This window comes from Cetorhinus maximus, chromosome 21 (genome assembly GCF_964194155.1).
Source record: "Cetorhinus maximus chromosome 21, sCetMax3.hap1.1, whole genome shotgun sequence".
NCBI lineage: Eukaryota > Metazoa > Chordata > Chondrichthyes > Lamniformes > Cetorhinidae > Cetorhinus > Cetorhinus maximus.
Window position 1 is genome coordinate 80,634,290 of NC_135899.1, and position 16,874 is coordinate 80,651,163.

At 42.8% G+C, this 16,874-nt stretch overlaps 1 protein-coding gene across 1 annotated transcript in view; it reads right to left on the reverse strand.

Moving 5' to 3' along the window:
• The window catches only part of LOC144696052 (E3 ubiquitin-protein ligase RNF19B-like), a 167,194-nt gene that overhangs the window by 18,807 nt on the left and 131,513 nt on the right, over window positions 1-16,874 (reverse strand). The window contains exon 4 of the mRNA XM_078567256.1: window positions 9,627-9,928. Coding sequence (XP_078423382.1) covers window positions 9,627-9,928 — 302 coding nt within the window. The remainder of the gene's footprint in view (window positions 1-9,626; window positions 9,929-16,874) is intronic.

The following is a 16,874-nucleotide window of genomic DNA, read 5'->3' on the forward strand; positions in this document are numbered from 1 at the left end:
TGTTAGCTCACATTTCCAGCAAGTTACATGTTTGGCCTGAACGTAAAGAAGAAAGTCCAACTAATGCGTGGCAAGATGTCCCACTCTGGCTAGATCCGGCCCAATGCGTTTCTATTTGGAAGTCCAGTAACGTTCATGCCCTTCAGCCACCAAAAATCAACAGTTTTGCCTAGACGGACTCAGCAAGTATATCCGATTACAACAAGCTGATAAAGGGGGGTAACATACTTGACTGCAACCTAGGCCAGGATTTCTCCTATGACGGGCAGGCTGGGCGGGGGCCGATCTCCACCCGTGATTGGCTCTGTGCCGCCATTTTACGCGGGCGGGGCAATTCAGGTCCGCCCAGTGTAATGTGCAACTGTGCGCTACCTGTGCGGGCGGAAGGAGAGGTCGGGGGGGGGGGGAGGGGGGGGGAGATTCGGGGCCAGCGCTCTTTCGCGCATGAGTGCAAAGCGCAACAATCTCCCTGAGGCACGGAGCTGCCTCAGGGAGATCGAATGGATATTAAAACAATCAGATAAATGACTTGAAAATTTATTTAAACATGTCATGTGAGTTGGGACATGTTTTTAAAATTTATGAAAATTTATCTATTTATTTGATAAAAGCTTCAGGAAATCTCATCCCGCCCGTGGATCAGGTTTCCTGAAAAGCGTGAAGGCCGCTTAGGCTTTTCACCTGCCCGACAAACCTTGAAGTAGGACGGGCAGCGTTCGCAAGTGCCTCAATTAAATTTCTTAATGGTCTTAACAGGCCGTTTTCATTTTGGCGGGGGCGCAGCTGACGTCATCGCGCATCATTTCACACGTCAGCATGTCGGGCCCTCCCCCGCAGGCCAACGGAAAAATCCTGCCCCTAAATGTCAGCCAAGGTCAACATTTCAAAACCTAACTTTACAGTGCCCAAAATTAAGTGCTGTGTGGATTGATCAGTCAACCCACGGTATGGCAAAGTAGTGAAAGAGCCACTGCAGACTTATCAAGGAGTTTCAATTCACTGTAATGATAGGTGTGCTAGCAGCCCATGTAAATATCACTCAATACAGCCAGTCTGGCATTAGCAAAGTTGCTAGAATTAAAATGTGTTTTTTAATAATCATGTAAAAAAAAATGAAAACTGTGACCCTATCGATGTGAATTATTGCAGCTTTGAAACTCCTCATAACTGACATTGTTTAAAGAACAGCAGCTATTTCCCATTCTAGCATCATTGTGGATTACTTGAAGAATCTCTGGCTCCCAAGCCAACAATTCATGGAAACCGTAGCCGGTTAAAGCTTAATTATTTGTTGATTGTGTTTACATTCACGCAGGGAAAAAAACTGTTTACGTGGGTCAAAAGCAAACCACAGATGCTTGACGTCTGAAACAAAGATAGAAAATATTGGAAATACTCAGCAGGCCTGTGGAGAGGGGAACAGAGTTAGCATACTGGATTTAATCCAGTCCATTGTGTTCAACCGCTTTTCTTGGTTTGCATAAGTTGTTCCTGCCTCGTGACAGTAAAGGAGGCGGCTGAGAACACAAGTCTGGGGCGCACAGAGCTTTGTCTTTTCAGATACTTTGGTGTTGGTCCACACTCGACTTCTCAACTTTGACACGACAGCCGTGGCCTTGGAAATCCTGGTGCTGATTTTGGCATCAAGGGATCAGTTGCTGGTAATTGTTGATCTAAGGTATGTGAAGCTGTCAACGACCTCCAGAACGAGGCTATCAATGTTGACGGAGGGTGGAGTCTCTACGTCCTGGCCCTTAACTTTGGTCTTCCTGACACTCATTGTCAAGTCCAATGAGGCCCGGGAGAACCAATCTACAAACTGTTGTAAGTGAACTTCAGGATGAGATAACAGCACAGCATCATCAGCAAACAGCAACTCACGGACTAGGGTGCAGTCAACGTCACAGTCAGCGCTGAGAGAGCTACAAGTGATGAGGACACTGTCGAGGGTGGTATGTCTGGTGATGATGAGATCCAGGTGGCGCCAGTGAGATGATCTCAGGTGTCCCCAGGACACCTTGGCGCAAGATCTGGTTTGGAAGTAGGTGCCTGTCACACAGAGTCCACAGGTAACAGCATCGCTCCAGCAACCGGTGGCAGAGATGATAGTGCAGTGCAGTGCTAACGTTACTGGACTAGTAACCCAGAGTCCCAGGATAATGTTCTAGGGACATGGGTCCAAATCCCATGATTGCAGCTCGTGGAATTTAAACTCAATTAATTAAGAAATCTGGAAGATAAAGCTAATCTGTGTAATTGTTAGAAATATCCATCTGGTTCACTGGTGTCCTTTAGGGAAGGAAATCTGCCATCCTCACCTGCTGTAAATGCAACTCCAGGCTTACAGTAATGTGGCTGATTCTTAAATGCCCTCTGAAATGGGCTAGCAAGCCATTCAGTTCAAGGGCAATAAGGGATGGGCAACAAATGCTGGCCTTGCCAGCGACACCCACATCCCATGAAAAAAAAAGAAAAAAACCTCTGTTCACTTTTGTTCTGCTTGCAGATTTCCTGGTACCCAATGCGCGTTGGATAAGCTGTGTGATCGGTACCTAGCCTTGCGTCGAAGTCCCTGACAAGATACGGACCCTCAGTGCTGGGAATTCTGATGGCAGGGTCAAGTGCCCATAGGATTGATCCTTGGCATCTGGGATGGACATGAGTGTTGGGGCATAGGCACCCACAAGGTTAACTGGACCCAATCTTGTTGACAAGTGAAGAGTAAGAAGCCTCTCTGAGCCTTCGCTGGGAGGTTCAACCATTGCAAGGAGCGTCTTTTCTACTGCGAATCCCACTCCAACCTCATGTTGCTTCTCGAGTTTCCCCTTGCAGAAGTGTAGTGTTTTTCTTTAAGTAATTCACTTTGCTGTGCAGCAAGAAACTAGGCTCCCTCAATGTCCACATTGAACCTTGTAAGCTCTTGGTGCAGACCTCACCAACCTGCAACAGGTCATCGGTAAGGCTGGGACGCATAGTCCTTACGTTCTAGCTTGTGATGCAAAAGACTGTTGTCTTCTTTGTTGGGTTTGTTTTGCCTGGTGCATACATTAGCAACTCGCCTGTTGAGAGATGACTTTTTAAGCTCCAAGCACCAACTGAAGTAAACAGTTAGGTGCTGTCCCGCCACAACCTGACAGGGGCCACTCTGTGCTTGAGATGGGCAGTAGCTATCCAATGAGATGCCATGATCTCTCCCACCATCGGAAGTAGCCCCTGGCGCTCGTGCTCTACGCTCTAAGTGAGAGCTTATAACCGGTAACTGTTTTTCCCCCCATGTTGTGCCATTGTGAACCACAAAGCTGGAGTGTCCTCCCCAGTTCGCAGGCCTGGGCAAATAGTATGGAGGACCCCGAGCTGTCCAAGCATCAGGGTGTACCCCCTCCCTGCCCACCCACCTCAACTCTGCTAGTATTGTCCAAAGGAAAGGATGAAACCAGTGCTGGTTGGTACCAGCTCTGCTGCAGGAGCTGCCAGAAAGCTGCCTGATATATGACAGAAAACCACCTACAGGACTCCACAAACGGATTTTCTGTCAGGGTTTACTCCCTTAGCCTTCTTCTCTCCCAATACACCCAGAAGGCAGTGGGGCTATTTACCTATAGCTGGGGGTCTGGTTCTTGGGCACCAGGGCATAACCACACCCTGGTGGGCCTCTCTGCTACATGTACAGGGGCCAAGCCTCCTGAGTTCCCTGTAGTTTAGCCTGGGTCTGCGAGGTACCCAGTTTATGTATGTCGCCATGGCGAGGCACTACAGAGGCTCTGTACTGGTGGGAGAGGATTACGCACTTGGCTCTCTTTTCACAATAGCTTGCCAGTGGTGAGAGCTGAAAGCAAGAGGCAACAAGCAGACTAACCACTACGCACTGCTCATTATGCTAACACACCCCCACCCATTACATTAACACCCCTGTGCAGCGCAACAATCGGTGACACACACTTGGCCTTATCAGCAATCTTGTAAATAGGGCCCTAGCCATTTCCTCATATTGATGCAGAAATAAAGCGCATCAGAGCTACCCTGTGGGACAGTGGCTATCCTGATCAGGTCACTGTTTACTCTGTATCAAGCAAACTCACAAATGGCCACTTTCGGACCTGAAAAGTGTCAGGTCTCCCTCAAATTATCCTGAAAAGGCAAAGTAACTCAAAAATTTGAACAACAGGTTAAGCAAGCTGTTTCATGCTGCTACTATGCAGTGGCTATGCTGCTGTCAGTCTAAAAAGACATTCTGCCTCCCACATGATTGAGCAACTGCATGTATGAATTTCAGTGTCGGTCGATGCCAGGTACATAGGCTGTACGTCCCAATGATTGGCTGATTAAATGAAGCATGTTTCTTTGGTTGTTCGTAATAGGCAGAGTACAGACCACACACTCGCAAAATCAAAAACAAAAGAACCACAGTTAGCTGTGATTGTGATTGGACAGCACTTGCTGAGTAATCCTGAGTGTGCTAATAACTACACTAACAACCAACTTAAGATAATCAATCAAGCTCATAACATGGCTCATTTATGTTTGCTCGAAGACAGACATGGAGACTTACTAGGATGCCAGATGAAAAGCTTCGTCAATATTCAAGTTCTATACTACCTAGTGACTGTTTATAGTATGTCATGCCTCAAACTGAGCATATATTATATTTTAAGAAATCTATCTAATCTGTATTTGAATAAATCAATACTATCTGTTTCCAGCCTCCCCTTAGGGACCCTGAACCACAGATTGATCACTCAGACTTCAGGAAACCCTGCATCTAAAAAGGAGGCAAAGTCAGGTAAATGCTTTTCCAACAAGGCTTATGGGCCAGGAGGAATGCTGCACCCTTTCCCTACCAAGCGAATCTGTCAACCTCTTCAGCAATCGGTCAGCCCCCACCCCCTCTACCCATCACCTGCGACCCCCATGTCTTCCACAGATTCCCTGTAATCATCTCTCCTCTGCCTCTCCTGATCGCTCTGGCTTCTTGTGATCATTCCCCCCACAATATCTGGCCCTTTTACAATCTTCTCCCCATCTCTCTGGATCTCTTCATCTCCCCCATCAGCGGTCCCCCACATCCTGTACGTCTTCAAATTCCCCAAAGATGGCCTGTCCCACCCCAAATCTTTCTGCCACCCAGCAACCCCACTACCTAAACCCCCGTTCTCCCACCTAAATTGTTGATCTGTCCTTCCTTCCTGTCACTCATTGAATATGGCCTTCTGTCAAAAACCTACCTGCCCCTCTCCTGATATCTAGTTGAAAAATGTTATCTATTTGAGGTGACTCAAAGCTTACTTCACAATCACTACCCTGTAATTAGTGGATAGATCCCGAATGCTGCCTTACAGTCAAAACTACAACCGTATTTGTACACCGTTTTGTCAGTTCTTGCTTAGGTCAACAGGTGGGAAATCTCTTGGCAATGGAACCAGAGGTAGGTGTATGGGTAAAAGGAAGCAAAAGCTGTCTTGATGTCATTCCATAAATAGTTGCTGTAAAAGGTATGTTTTTTAATGTTTTTATTAGCTTAACAGATCCACTTGAAAGACTTTGAAACTATTGCGGTTATATTTTCCAGTGTGAGCAGGTATGTGCACAAGATCAATAAATTGCCCACACACTTGTTATTATTCTTCTACAGTGCTTATGTCAGGCCAATACGTTAAACTATAGATAGAAAATACGAAAACAGATGGATTTATTTCTTTCTCCAAGGCAAATAAAGAAATTTATATGTAGTCAAAAATCAGATACAAGCACAGTATTTGTTCAACTTCTTGCCAAAGTAAAACATCAGTACTCTCATTCTCACTACATCACTAATCTCATTAGAAGTACCTTTGACAGTTGTGATTTATTAGAGATTGATATAAATTAAAGCACAGAAATAGGCCATTTGGCACATAGCCTTTGACCTAATACTTCAATTAGAGCTATTTATTCCAATCTTTCCTTTTTATATTCTTCACATTCAAATATTTACCAATGCCTTTTAGATGGCATCACAGATTGAAATCTCATTAGGCACTCATAGGAACATGGGAAAAGGTGGAGGCCATTTAGTCCCTTGAACCTGTTCTGTCATTCAATGAGATCATGGCTGATCCATGACCCTTTGCCCCATATGCCTCAAGTACTTTGGCTAACAAAAAATCTACTACTCTTAGATTTAAAATTAACAAGTGACCCAGCATCAACTATCATTTGCCTAAGAGAGTTCCAGATTTCTACCATCCTTTGTGTGTAGGAGTGGTTCCTAACTTCACTCCCGAAAGGCCTGGTTCAAATTTTTAGGCTTTGTTCCCTTGTCCTAGACTCCCCAACCAGCAGAATGAGCTTTCTCTCTATCTACTCTATCAGTTCCCCTTAAGAGCTTGAAAATTGCAATCAAATCACTCCTTAATTGAAATCCCACAATTATAATTCTGGTTTGCGTAATCTTTCCTTGAAATTTAACCCTTGGTGCCCAGGTATCATTCTAGCAAATCTACCCTGCACTCCCTTCAAGGCAATTATACCCTTCCTAAGAAATGAACATAGGCCAGGTGTGGTCTTACCAGGGTTTTGAAAAGCTGAAGCTTGACTTCTACCCCTTTGTATTCTAGTCCTCTAGATATAAAGACCACCAGTCCTTTTTGATTATTTTCAGTACCTGTCCATTGCCATTTTAATGATCTATGTACATGGATGCCAAAGTCAAGTTTCTAGCTTTTCACCATTTAGAACAAACTGTGACCAATCCTTTTTAGATCCAAACCTCACATTGCTTATATTGAAATTCATTTACCACAGTTTTGCCCATTCACTTAATCTATTCATATTTCTTTGTAGTTGTATACTTCCAACTTACAATATCACCTATTTTCGTGTTATTCGTAAACGTGGGTACGTGACTCTCTTTCCCACCACCTAAGCTGTTAATTAACACAGTGAATAGTTGAGACCGTCCTTCAGGACACCACTAGTCACATCTGCAAATTAGAATGCCTGACCATTATCCCTATTCTCCGATTCCTGCCTCTTAGCCAGTTTTCTAACCAGGTCAATACTTTTACCCAACAGTCTGTTATGAGGAACTCAAATGCCTTCTGGAAATTCATATAAATAATATCCACAGAAATTCCCCTGTCCACAACTCTGATCAGCTGAAAGTTTTCAAGGTGTTCAGTCACTCGATCCTTAATTATAGACTGGAGTAATTGCCCAACAACACATGTTAGGCTAAGTGCTCTATAATTCCCTGGTATCCCTCTCACTTTTCTTAAGCAAGTGAAGTAACATGCACAATTATTGTTAAAGCATCTGCAATGTTCTCACATACTTTCTTTAAAACCCTGGGATCAAAATCATCAGGTCCTGGGGGTTTGTCACTTTCTGCTGCCAGTATTTTCTTCATTATTGTTAACTTGCTGACATTCATCATGGTGAGTTCCCATCCCCAATTCAACATTAGCTTCCTTGGAATGTCCTCTACTGTAAATACGGATGCAAGGTAATTATTTAACATGTCCGCCATCACCACCATCTCTTTTTATCATTACCGGTGCTCTTGGGCACCCTCTTTTACCTAAAATAACTGTAAAAGCTTTTTTTGTGTCGATTTTGATATCTCTGGCAAGTTTCTTTCATATACTTTTTTAGTAGCCCTTCTTATCCATTTTGTCATTGTTTGCTGTTCTTTGTATCTCCCATTTGCCAGGATGTGTGTTTTTTTTTTTGCACACTTTATCTCTTTGCTTTATATTGTCTCTTACCTCTTTAGTCATCCATGGCTGTTTTGTTCTGGAAAATGGCGCTCTTGTCCCCAAGGATACAAAAGGCTCTGAATCACTTTAAATTCTTTTGTGAACATCTCCCACTAATCTTCTGTCGCTTTACTCATTAATAGATTTGCCCAGTACTCTGGGCAGTCTCTGTCTCATTCAATTATGCCTTACCTAAATCTGGAATCTTAAGAGGCTGTTTCACATTTCTCCCTTTCAAATACAAGGTTGAACTTGATCATATTTTGATTAGTGTTAAGATAAATTTTCACGCACTGTTAGGCTGTGAACTAAATTTGACTTATTACTCATTATTAAGCCTAAAATGGCCTGTCCCCTGTTTGGTTCTAGGATATATTGTTGCCGACTCAAAATAGTTTCTGCCTTCCTGACATGAGCTGGTCTGCTTATTTCAATCTATGTGGGAGTTAAAATTCCTGGTCCTAGATGTCCCTCACCCTGGCAGCCGGTAGGCAATAGGGACAAATGGGGCTCTCAATCCTGCTGACAAAGGATGTTATTCATTCCCCCTAATCATTGAATCCCCAACAATTAAGGTTCCCCTTCTCCTCTCTTTCCAAGGTGCCATGGTCATCATCCAATCTGTCCTTCCAACATCTGTACAGGCAATTATACTGTACCTGTTGGGTAGGTATCAGTTTCTATGGATTCCCGCTCTTACTCAGTGCCCGAGTGGTCTCACTAACTCTGTGCTGATGCTGCACCTCTGAGGTGTGGCCAATGTCTGGAACAAACTGTCCAGACATTCACCCCCTCCATCTCTAACTTGCACTCCAGCTCAATGTCTCGGAGTCAGAGAGATCGGAGCCGCAGCCTCGCTGTGCACCAACTCCCGTATGTTGCAGTCCGATCGTGCAAGCTGGCTCTGCCATGGCTGAGTCTGTATGTATTTATTAGATAAAAATTTATTTATAGATGCTTTTTAAAAATTCATTCATGGGATGTGGGAGTTGCTGGCTGGGCCAGCATTGGTTGCCTATCCCTAATTGCCCTTGAGAAAGGTGGTGAGCTGCCTTTTTGAACCGCTGCAGTGCATGTTGTGTTGGTACACCCACCCGTGCTGTTAGGGTGGCAGTTCCAGGATTTTGACCAAGCGACCCTTTTATTTAACTGCTTAGCTAACAAAACACTAAAAAAACTAAACAACAAAGTAAATACTTATTCTGTAACTTATGATGCTGCTGCACATCTCCGCTAACTATCACACCACAGTTTTAGGACAAACTTTTCCATGTTCTAATAATAATCTTTTGGGAAAAAAATTCAAACCTCTCCCTTCATTTTTCCTCATAATCCCGAGTTTACGCCCCTTTGTTACTGGTTCGCCAACAGCTGCAATCAATCCTTCATTATTTAGCTTTGAAAAGCTTTCATGATTTTGTAGAACTATTAACTTCCCCATTCCCCCCTGACCTTTCTTGGTCCCAGTCAGAAAAGTCCCAGTTTTTTCAAAGCTCTCATCACAATTGGAATTGCTCATTCCTGGCACCACTCTAGCTTGTCCCGCTACCCGGCAATCTCCGTAGACACCCTCCAAAACTTTTCAGATAATTATCCAATTCCCTTTTGGAAGCCGCATTTGAATCTGCCTCCGCCACACTCTCAGGTAGTGCATTCCAGATCCTAATCACTCACTGTGCAAAAAAACATTTCTCCTCATCTCACCTCTGCTTCTTTGGCCAATCGTTTTAAAATCAGCCTCCCCCGATTATTGAACTTTCCACCAAAGGGAGTCGTTTCCCCCCACCCACACGGTTTAGACCCCTCGTGATTTTGAACACCTCCTTCAATGACAGCTAGGAGAGTGCAATGTAAACGGCCAGATTTCTTTTCAAAGGAACACGCACAACATACCCACAGTCTGGCGCTGGACACCATCGACAGTCGGGGTCGGAAGCAAGGTACCGACGTAGCATAAACTCCTCGTATTTCTCCATCAGCGTCTGGTCGTTCAGTATCATCCGGATGTCGTATGGATTCAGCCGCTCTGAGCACTCAGGACAGCTGATGTTCACGCGGCTCTCTGTGATTTCGATGCGCAGGTACTGGCGCAAACAGTCAAGGCAGGAGCGGTGGTGGCACGTCATGATTTCGGGCACATTCTCCTGCGGATGGCGCACCAGACAGAGGGGGCATTCCAGAAAACCAGATGACACCTTGGACAAGAGGAACACATTACTGGATACACGGCTTAATGGATTCACAGCTTAACAATTTTCTCAGTTGTTACAAACTCATTATTGTTTGGTATTATGTTCTGCTTGGTGACACAGGTTTCTCCAATGGCTCAATATTTTTTTATTCATTCGATTGCCCTTGTTCAGAGGGCATTTAAGAGTCACATGTAGGCCAGACCAGGTAAGGACAGCAGATTTCCTTCCCTAAAGGACATTAGTGAACCAGGCGGGTTTACACAACAATCGACAATAGTTTCATGGTCATCATTAGATTTTTAATTCCATATTTTTTTTTCAATTCAAATTCCACCATCTGCTGTGGTGGGATTTGAACCCAGGTCTCCAGAGCATTACCCTGGGTCTCTGGATTACTAGTCCAGCGACAATACTACTACACCATCACCCTTAATGGTAAATAGATAGTCCAGATTGGGACTGAGCCAGGCCAGGAATGAAGGTACTGGGTTTTTGGTATATGTTCAGTTAATTGATTTCAGTCAGAGCAACTGGTAGGGCACTATGACTGATGTCGACGCTTAGGGAGGGAAAAAATACCCAGCCTGCTCCCAATTAGGTAATAATGATGCCTGCTGCAAAAGTGCACGTGGATGGAAAACAGGTACGGAGAGCACAAGGCCTGGTTGTGATTTCTCCCCTTCTCACAGCCTGGTGCCTTCGAACTCTCTCTGTCCATGATTACACATTAAGAATAGCCATTTAAACAATGCAACGGCGTGGAGTGTGTGCTCAATGAACAACCTCCAGGGAGGAACTAGCTTTTAGGCGAGAAGAAACTAGAGAAAAAAAATTGTAGAATACCTAATGTTCAAAGTGTCTTCTGAAACAACACACCTTTTGGGCAAGACTTTCTTGGTTCCGTCTACGGTGTAATCACCAAACAGATTCAAAGCACAAGGCAGCTTCATACCTTACGAATGTGTCAATGTGGCGGATCCACCAAAATTCAGGACTTTATTGAACAATTATTGGGCAAAGAAAGTGATAAATATTAATAAGGCTGATTCATATACCAAAGCCGGAATTACATGCACCACTTCCAGATATTTACTGTCAATTTGCAACTTTAGGTTCAGGTATGAATCAGCAAGACCACTGCAGCTCTGACCTCAAATTCACAAACGATTTCCTAACATTGTGACAAATGATGATGATGGTGGTGGCGACACCAAACATGGACTAGCATGTACTACATAAAAGGCACACAAAGGGATGTTTTGACAGAGTTTGGTATGAATTAACATTACTTTCCAATACTGTCGTATGCAGAGCCAATATGCAATGTTATGTTTTATGGAAATTATATAGAGCTCTATCCAATTAGTTTTTAGCATGAGCATGGACAACTTATTTATCTGTTAGTCTGAGCTGCTCATATTAGATATGCACATACTGTTGTATTGTCATTACATCCCTTGTACTAAGTAATAATATCCCCATATAACTCTCACTTGCCCAGATATAAGTAACAAAAAGATCTTATTGCTCAAAAGAAAAAAAATTATTTTACATATTTTATAAAATAATGGCATCAGGAGACATACTGAATGTCCAGATCTGGCAGGTCTCACTTATCTGCTTGTCAAGTACCCGCTAAATGGGTTCCAATGCTTTTTTAAAATCTCCCTCAGTGTTTATAATGATAATTCACTGTTGATGAAGTTACTACTGGGATTGGACTGTGTTTGATTCAGAAGTATTGCTTCATAACCATTTATGGCTATGTAATCATCTGTATCTTTTTTCCCCCTTCTCCTTTCTTGCCTCTCCCCATAATTTGCTCCCAGGCTTCTGCCAGTATCATTCCAAAAAACAACCATTAAGAGATGGTCAATTCTGCCCAATTCCCTGCGACAAGCTTCTGTCCACAATTCACACCACCACACAGTGGCAAAGCAACTTCTTCTATATGGACGAACAAGGGTATGAAATAGGGTCACCAGCTCTTGTTGGATGTACTTCAAGAGGTTTCACCACAGTACCTCCTGCCTCCGACTGTCTCAGCCCCACACTCCCAGCTGATTGGGTAGGAAAATAACAAAGTCAGCACTGCCTGATTGGCAATAGGTCTCATCCAATCAAAATAAGATCATGGCTGATTGGATAACTTCATGGTCAAACAAAACAGGAGAACAAACTGACTGGATGCCAAAGACCAATTGTAATGTGACACTTAAGTAGTTATTGAAGTAAGAAATCAGAGCAGCTGGTGGTACAGGTGGCAGTTTAACTCCTGGCAATACCTGAGCATGACAGCCCTGTGGGACCATCTTGAATGAATTTTGATCCCAGTACTGGAAATTAACTAGGAGCTTTCTTTCCGACTAACTCAACCTCTGGAAACCTGCACCATTCTATCCCCTGACACAAATCCTACTCCCTTGCTACTAACTCCACCTCCTTTCCCAGTCATTGTCTCAGATTGTTTGAAACCTTGGCATGTCAGAGGTTGGACATTCTGCGGCAAGTAACTCACCTCCTGACTCCCAAAGGTACAAGTCAGGAGTGTGTATACTCTCCACTTGCCTGGATGAGTGCAGCTCCAACAACACTCAAGAAGCTTCACACCATCCAGGGCAAAGCAGCCCGCTTGACTGGCACCCCCATCCACAAACATTCACTCCCTCCAGCACCGACAGTGGCAGCAGTGTGTACCATCTACAAGATGCACTGCAGCAACTCACCAAAACTCCTTCCAAACCCATGACCTCTACAACTTAGAAAGGCAAGGGCAGCAGATGCATGGGAACACCACCACCTGCAAGTTCCCCTCCAAGTCACTCATCATCCTGACTTGGAAATACATTGCCCGAAAAATATCACTGTCGCTGGGTCAAAATCCTGGAACTCCCTTCCTAACTGCACTGTGGGTGTATCTAGACCACATGGACTACAGTGGTTCAAGAAGGTGGCTCACCACCACCTTCTCGAGGGCAATCAGGGATGGGCAACAAATGCTGGCTTAGCCAGTGACACCCATGAAGAATATAAAAAACCCTGTTCAACCTTGAGATGAGCTACATCCTACCCATCATCAAAAATGTTTACTTTCATGGCTGCTCAGCCTCTCCACTGTCGAAAACCTGATAAAAGTCTTTGTCACCTCATTAACTACTCATTAAAATTGACGAGATTACAGGTTGATTTGATAGAGGCATTTAAAATTTGGTAGGGATGTGGCTTCCAATGGCTAATGGGTCTAGAATGAGGGACGTAAGTTATGTAGCTGGAAAATGTACTACTCAAAATGAGTAAAAGAAGGATTGTGTCAATTTCTAAGAATGAGTCAGGTAGGTGGTTAAAGGAAGGAAGGATAAAGGTATATGGAAATAAACCAGGAATTTAGGGTTAGATTACTGCTTCTGTGAAGAAAATACACCAATATAGGCTGATTTGATTGGACGGCCTGTTTCCATGTAATAATTTCCATGCAATTCTCATAATGCTCAGTAATCTCATTACTGGTTTACCATCTTTCACAAACTTCAATTTATTCAAAAAACTGTCACAAATAGTCTTCTCTCACACCGAGTTCTGTTTGCATATTATTGCTAACTCTCACTGATCTATATTGGCTCTGCATCTCCTATGCATTACATTTAAAATCTTGCTCTTGTAATCTCTCCATAATCTCACTCCACCCTATATATGGAATATTTTTCTGCCCCATGTCCCTCCTGACCCTTCTAACCCTCTGACTCTGGTCTTTTGTGCATTTCCCTTCCTGAGCCCGTCACAAATGAAAGAGTCTTCAGCTCTATCCTTGGAGATACCCTCCCTACATCTCTCCATCTTTAAAGCCTTCCTCGAAATCCATCACTTTGATGAAACTTTCAGTCACCCCTTCTAACCTTAACCTTTCCTGATTGTGTATCAACATAGGAAACATATATCAAAATGCTTTTGAACATTTATGTTGAAGGCACTTCACTGCAAGTTGTTGGAGTTGTATACATAAGTGTTAAAATTAAAAGACCTTAAGCTTTGTTCTCTAATATATGACAACTAGACTCAAGAGCACAACCTCATTGAAATGAATTCCTTTTCAGAATGACTTCTGAGCCTACCTTTTTGGGGAAATGTTGTTGGCAGATAGTTTCGTGAAGTCTAAGTTTCAACGAAAATTGCACCTGATGCTTATCTACCATGCTTCAAAAGATAAAAAACACCTGCTAAAGGTGGAGGTATGTTTGACTTGGCTTCTGCACTCTTTGCTCAAGCAGCTCATGTAGACATTTCCCAAGGTGAGTTAAAGGTCGTTTACATTTATTTTCCTTTTGAATTTGATTATTTTAATGTTGTTTTGAAGGCATGAGCTTTACGTTGGCATTTGAGCTGCATTTTATTGCCCTATTGCAAGCCATGAGAATAGGCATATGTCAGCCTTGGCCACCTGTGTATCATGTGAACTGAGACCCACTTTCCACCAGTTCCAGGGCATTTGATTGAGTCTTTTTGTTTAATCTTAAATAAAATATTTAGTTGAATACTGGAAAAGCAGGGTTTGAAGAACGTAAAAAGTTATATTTTAAAATAAACAGTGTAAAGTGTTATCAGAAATATTTTTCTCTTTTTTTTAAAAATAGGGGAGATGGTGACGTAATGGTAATGTTACTGGACTAGTAATCTAGAGGCCCAAGCTAATGCTCTGGGGACATGGGTTCAAATCCCAATATGGCAGTTGGTGGAATTTAAATTCAATTAATAAATAATATGCAGTATAAGGTTAGTCCCTGTGGTGACCGTGACAACCATTGTCAATTGTTGTAAAAACCCATCTGGTTCATTAATGTCCTTTAGGGAAGGAAATCTGTCGTCCTTACCTGGTCTGGCCTACATGTGACTCCAGACCCACAGTTCTGTGGTTGACTCTTAACTGTCTGAATGGGCTAGCAAGCTACTCAGTTCAAGGGCAATTAGGGATGGGCAACAAACGCTGGCCTTGCCAGTGACAGCCATATTCCATGAAAGAATAAAAGAGAGGGAAAGGCTTACAAATATTCCAGAACATGACCAGTCCTGTTCACTGACACACCGTTTTGACTGTATAATATTCCACCTAGTTACCCAGTTGGAAACAGAAAAACATCGTCATTGAGGACAGCCAAAGTCTGGATTTGAACTCTGCTGCTATTTGGGAACCAAGCCAATACTTTATAGCTGGAGCGATATGATTGCCAAGTTCAACTCAAAGAGTATTGTGTTCACAAATACAGCATAGTGAATAGCTTTTCAAAAGTTTAAATTGCATTTGTAACCCACACTTAATTGTTAAAGAAAGGCAAACGTGTCATTAGATCAATCCTCCAAAATAATTCGAACTTTAAGGAAGTAACGACTCAAGTAGACTGGCGAAAACTTTACTGATTAGACATTATCATTTGATGTGCTGCCTCAAGGTGAACAAAACCAAGACACAAATTGCTGCTTGCTCATTTTTACATGCCACAGCACTGCAATAGTTTTAAACCAATTTCGTTAATTTAACTTTCAACACTAATGATCTTTAGATAACGGGAAAATGTCTGAAAGGTCAGCAAATATATATTTTAAACAGGTCACAACTGTGTTAAGACATGCTTGAGAGCTTTAAAAGGGAATTCAGTAATGCCACATTCCCTTCTGAACAGTTCAGCTTCCATGTAGCTTACAAAATCTGTCTGGATTTTCATTCCTGGAACTCCAAGTGAATTGCATAACTGCTCATCTGGCTGCACTTCTACTGATTGTTTTCATAAAGAAATGTTACTAAAGTCCTCAAAATGTTAAACTCTGCATAAATAAATCTTATCACTGCAGCCAGACAATAAATACAAAGGCGTAATTTTCCTATAAACCTCTGCGTGTTGTTATCTGGAATATGTGTTCTTTCTGACTGACTGATGACACTTTGCATTGCACTTCCTTCTCATAAATTGTAGATAAATTGTTCAGTTTCCTTTGCTGCTTGACTTGGCATTTCGCCTCCCTTAGGTGCTGCAACTGATGACCTATCTCAGTCCTTCATCTCAAAGTGGTTGGGGTGGGAAGAGTCTAAATGTAAATTATCAAATGAAACTGTGTTTCATGCGCAGGTCAATCATCTGCCTGCATCACTAGTTGTAAAGGGTTTTTTCTAATACAACGTCAGCCAGTGCCAGAGTGCGGAGAATGTCTAGTCTTAGCTCAGCCATCAGAGTAAACTCCACAGGCAAGGAAGAAAATTGAGAGAAGAAATCAGCCAGCACTTAGGGGTTATTTAGTTAGTGGCATTGGTAGAAAAACCTGTGTCAGAAATAGCAGACATTTTTTAAAGTTTCGCCTTGTGTGGTTTCATGACGGTCAGAGCATTTTCCGTTATGGTTAATATCTGTGAATCATCCTTAGCCAGAGCCGCTGGTTTATGGATCTCCCATTGATAAAACTCTGTGCCAACCGAACTTCTTATGTAATAACTGGGGGAAGCCAACTTCAACGTGGGAAGAATGGGTCTGGGCCGAATAAATTGGAATCAAAGGTTGTCAGGAAAAACGGTAGCTGAACAATGGGCTATCTTCAAAGAGGAAATAGTTTGAGCACAGCCAAGGTATATTCCCTTGAAAGGGGAAGGAAGGGCAACCAAAGCCAGAGCTCCCTGAATGACAAATTTCTAAGATAAAGAAGAAAAAGTGTGCTTATGACAGATGTCAGGTAGAAAATACAATTGAGAACCAGGCTGAATACAGAAGGTTCAGAGAGGAGGTGAAAAATAAAATAAGAGAAGCAAAGGGGAAGTATGAAAAGAGGCTGACAGCTATCATAAAAGGGAATCCCAAAGTCTTCTATAGGCATAAAGATAGTAAAAGGGTGGTAAAAGGAGGAGTAAACTGATTAGGGACCAAAAAGGGGATTTTTGGAAGTAGGGGGAATAGCTGAAGTATTAAATGAA